The following is a 4,584-nucleotide window of genomic DNA, read 5'->3' as shown; positions in this document are numbered from 1 at the left end:
GGATATTCTGATAGTTATTCGTACGTTAACCTAATTTAAGAATAAAGAAAGACGTAATCGAAAATATTTCCGGTTATACGTAATATAAAATGTTAACCTTTTAACATTTTCATAATTTAAAATGTTAATTTTTTAATATTTTCTGTTACAACAAAAAAAAATGTTTTTTTCTTCTTAATATTTTCGGTTTTAATGAAAAATATTAAAAAATTAATACTTTAAATTAAGAAAATGAAATGATTTATCCCGATGATGACCCAGAATAGAATTTCAGAAATTACAACCAAATCCCTATCATCACCTTCAACGTTCGGCAAAATCGCACTCTTAACTTCACACTAGATAAATCGGCGTTTTCGTCGCTGACTGTGATGTCCTGAGCAAAAATCACTCCTCTTTAACTCTCTTGCAGTGGATCTAAGCCTTTAAACCCACCAATTAATGTCTTCAACTAGCAACACAAACAATTCCCACGATCTTGTTCCTGAATCTAAACAAGATCAACCCAATTCCATTCGGATCCCCGACCGGGTCGACCTCTGGGCGAGTCCTAGGAGCCGTCAAGGGTCCCCCAGCCAGTCACCCCGTCTCGGCCCCAGTCGGTTCTTGAACGGTGAAAAGAGCGGGGCGTCATTTGTTGTAGGTGAATTGTTGGGAAAATTATGGGGCGATCGAAAGAAGCAATCGAAGAAGGTGAGGAGAAGAGGAGCTAAACTTTGGTACCAAAAGAAAAGGGTAAAAGGACTCGTAGTGGTGGTTGCTTTGGTGGGTTTGTTTTTCTTGGTCGATTGGTTTATGCTCTTGCGGTTACAAGATCACCGGGTCAGGCCCCGTGACGGATCTTCTAGGAATTCTTCTTCTGTTTCTGTTCAGCCTCAGTCTCAGGTAGCTCAACTCTCATTTGCTGTGAGATTTATGTCACAGTTATTAACAATATGGTAATGGTGAAGAAAATAATGGATTTTAGTAGGTGATTAGCTGCATTGTTTCCTTATTAATATAAGTAACTTCGGTTTAATGAAGTGCATTAATTGCTAAATGAAAGAGAGCTCGTATAATGTGGGTTTGGATTCCCCCCCCCCCATTACTTCGTTTATTTTACTATCTAACACAACTTTAATCGCCCTTCACAAGTGTGACTTCCACAATTCAAGGATTACTCATACACATTTGAATAGTAATGGTTGGTGCATTGGAAAGTAACGGACATGATCTCAACGCTTACAGTTTCTCTGGACATTTGGCATTACTCTCTGTAGGATATGAATTTATTCACCAAAGCATTACCTTTGTGGCTTTTACAGGTAAAGGTGAAAAAGCCTAGTAAAGGGAAAAAACATTACAGTGGTATTTATGGAAGATTGTTGGCTTTGGCTGCTCATGCTTTGGCCGAGGTATTTAAATATAAGCAATGGTATCTTTTTTGTTCATTCTCTATGATGGACTTCCTGTTTTGGTACAGTCTCTAATTTCTATTCTCTTGTTTTCCATGTTCTCATTGAAAAATTTGTTATGACAAGGGACAAAGTAAGCGTGAACCGAAAGACTTATGGCAGGAACCTGTAGTTCCTACCTCTGCTTGGAGACCCTGTGCTGATCAACGTAACTGGGAACCTGATGGTATCTCTCTTTGACTTCTGTATATTTACTTCATGATGTAAGTTTATACTATCGCTCAGTTCTCACGTTACAATTTTTTTTATTTTGTAGAGGGTAAGAATGGATACATTATGATCACTGCAAATGGTGGAATAAACCAGCAGCGTGTAGCTGTAAGTGATTCCAGTTACAGAAATTCAAGCATGTGTTCTGACTTCTGAGCTCAGCTTCTTTCATCTTTCCTCGCCTTTTGAGTTTAACAGATGTAGTGTTTTATTGCTAAATGTTACTGTTGGTGACAGGTCTGCAATGCTGTAGTAGTTGCTCGCTTACTTAATGCAACTCTTGTTGTTCCCAAATTTATGTACAGTAGTGTTTGGAAAGATGTAAGGTGAGGCAGCTTTTTGTTCCTGTCTTCTCTTTTGCTGATAACTTTTATCTTAATCATTTTTTATGTTTCTTCCCCTTGGAAGATGGATGTTTGAACACTAAATGAAAGGAATTTTCTTTCAGATTACATTCATTGTTTCCTAGATTAAATTTATAAAAATATCTACCGAAATGACTTCTATTTAGTCTTCATAGAAGAATAACTGCATTTATTTTAAATTTTGTAGTCAATTCAGCGATATCTATCAGGAGGAGCATTTTATAAACTACCTGGCTCCGGATATTCGAATAGTGAAACAACTTCCTGAAGAGCTAAAGTCTCTAGATTTAGAGGCAATTGGTAGCATTGTGAGTTTCGTCCTCAAAATAAAGTTCCGAATAGTTTTTGCTTGCAGCTTTTGTCTTAGGTTGTTTTGTCTTATAGTAATTGTTCATTATTTGATTTTCCAGGTGACAGATGTAGATGTTATGAAGGAATCTAAACCAAGCTTTTATCTGAAAAACATTCTCCCTATCCTACTCCAGAAAAGAGTTGTCCATTTCGTTGGATTTGGGAATCGTTTGGCATTTGACCCAATACCATTTCAGTTGCAGGTAAATTTCTAGCCTTAATATATGAGGCCATAGCATGTTCCTTTTAGTTCTAACTTTATCCATTGATTGAATGTTAAAATCAGTTCTTGTTCATAAAATTTATAGCTATGCCCTTTGCTTTCCTAATTTGTTTTTCCTAATTTGGGAACTTCATCTAGAGACTTCGATGCAGATGTAATTTTCATGCTCTTAAATTTCTTCCGAAGATACAAGAAACTGCTGCTTTACTTCTTGAAAGATTGCACAAGCATTCAGCTCAGCCAGGACTATTAGATCATTATCTTGTTGGTCCACATGCAGTGTCAGCTATAATTGAGAGGAATGACCGTGCCAAAAAACCGTCCAGATATCTGGCTTTGCATTTGAGGTTTGAGATTGACATGGTAGCTCATTCATTATGTGAGTTTGGTGGAGGTGAAGAAGAGAGACGAGAATTGGAAGCATTTCGACAAATCCATTTTCCTGCATTAACAGAGCTCAAGAAGACAGAAAAGTATGGATAATTTTTTGTATTTTTTCGTCTCTTGTCAAATTAATACCATTGCATTCCTTCTGAATTTGAGAAGCATGCAAAATATTGTTTTATATTGAGACCAACTGTTTTACTTTTTTCAGGTTACCTTCCCCTGCCATACTCAGATCTGAAGGGTTATGTCCATTATCACCAGAAGAATCAATACTTATGCTCGCTGCTCTAAGTTTCAACCGTAAGACTCAAATATATGTCGCAGGAGCACAAATATATGGAGGGACATCAAGATTAGCTGCTTTGACAAATTTGTATCCTAATCTAGTTACCAAAGAGAATTTGCTTTCACCTGCGGAACTTGAACCATTCATGAACTTTTCATCTCAGGTAACATAGTCGCATCTTCACCTCTTGTTTGATGAAAACTGTAGGATTTGCCTATGTTGCTGGACTCTTCATTTTTCTTGAAGCATCCATGTCCAACACACGGATATGGGAATATGACCTCCAAGAATCTTTTAAATACATGTAAAACATAAGAAAAGTCTAACTCTACTTGCTCATGTTCAGACCATGTATTTGACACCCACACCCGAGTCAGAGTAACATAGAGTTTTGCTATTTTTGCATTGATGAGTTGTTGGCTCCTCTGGCTGCTGGTCTTTTCCGAAATTTGGGCTTTTGGATTTACTTCGGTATTTAGCTCTTTTCAGTATGCACAAGCTGCTAATGCTTGTTTCCAGGCTGTTTTCACAAACTCGCTGCATTAATGATCACTGATATAAGTTACGGAATAACTAAGATTTCTGATAGAACTTTCTGTACAGCATTTTAAGACAAGTAAGATTAGGACAAATGGTTTTCTATCTCTTCACAATGTTGGTTACTATCATTCTTGGTGCGAGTGCAATGACATAGTGTGGCCTTTCATCTGTAGCTTGCAGCACTGGACTTTATTGCCTGCACTGCAGCTGATGCATTTGCCATGACGGACTCTGGTAGCCAGTTGTCATCTCTGGTGTCTGGTTATCGAATATACTATGGTGGAGGGAAGATGCCTACAATACGCCCAAATAAGCGGAGATTAGCCGATATCTTTGTAAAGAACAATACTATAGAGTGGAAAGTGTTTGAGCAGAGAGTGAGGAAGGCGGTTAGGCAAACTAAAAATGTCCAGAGTAGACCCAAAGGTAGAAGCGTTTACCGGTATCCTCGGTGTAAAGAGTGTATGTGTCGTACCGATTGACACATTTCCGTTTTATAACTTTTAAAGATGTTATAATTAAAACATGTAACATTCTTTGTTGTTTAAATCAAACTCTGCTTAATCGTACATTGTTGTTTAGTGTTGGCCAAACTTGTCCTTGTTGGATCATCGTTTGAGTTGAATGCTGAAAATGACTTTGGGAACTGTATTTTTTGGTAGATGTTGACTAGGGGTGTGCAAAAGTATCCCATTCGAACAACCCAATTAGTTTATTTGGTGATCCGATCTGATTATTTGAATATACGATCTGATTTTTTTTGGGATA

At 37.4% G+C, this 4,584-nt stretch overlaps 1 protein-coding gene across 3 annotated transcripts; it reads left to right on the top strand.

Moving 5' to 3' along the window:
- The first annotated feature begins 278 nt into the window (after window positions 1–278).
- LOC120130679 (O-fucosyltransferase 15-like) lies at window positions 279–4,379 on the top strand. Of its 3 annotated transcripts, none has more exons than XM_039147941.1 (10): window positions 279–885; window positions 1,305–1,394; window positions 1,557–1,620; window positions 1,711–1,772; window positions 1,902–1,990; window positions 2,217–2,337; window positions 2,440–2,583; window positions 2,742–3,076; window positions 3,199–3,439; window positions 3,990–4,379. In XM_039147941.1, the coding sequence occupies exons 1-10, from the start codon at window positions 442–444 to the stop codon at window positions 4,296–4,298; spliced, it is 1,899 nt and encodes a 632-aa protein (XP_039003872.1). In that variant the 5' UTR covers window positions 279–441; the 3' UTR covers window positions 4,299–4,379. The 3 variants fall into 3 exon arrangements, with proteins under 3 accessions (XP_039003872.1, XP_039003819.1, XP_039003932.1); XM_039147888.1 differs by having other exon boundaries at window positions 1,521–1,620; XM_039148001.1 differs by lacking the exon at window positions 279–885 and having other exon boundaries at window positions 1,345–1,456.
- Window positions 4,380–4,584: the final 205 nt, after the last annotated feature.

The sequence above is a fragment of the Hibiscus syriacus genome, unplaced genomic scaffold (assembly GCF_006381635.1).
Source record: "Hibiscus syriacus cultivar Baekdansim isolate YM2019G1 unplaced genomic scaffold, ASM638163v2 tig00000132_pilon, whole genome shotgun sequence".
NCBI lineage: Eukaryota > Viridiplantae > Streptophyta > Magnoliopsida > Malvales > Malvaceae > Hibiscus > Hibiscus syriacus.
Note: the sequence above shows the minus strand (reverse complement) of the source record. Positions and strands in the feature narration are given on the sequence as shown.

Excerpts from the sequence above, each read along its gene's own strand:
- LOC120130679 (XM_039147888.1), top strand. The coding sequence starts at position 442 with ATGTCTTCAACTAGCAACACAAACAATTCCCACGATCTTGTTCCTGAA. Across the intron at positions 2,338-2,439 it reads TAGAGGCAATTGGTAGCATT|GTGACAGATGTAGATGTTAT; the intron begins GTGAGTTTCGTC and ends TTGATTTTCCAG. Across the intron at positions 3,077-3,198 it reads GAGCTCAAGAAGACAGAAAA|GTTACCTTCCCCTGCCATAC; the intron begins GTATGGATAATT and ends TACTTTTTTCAG.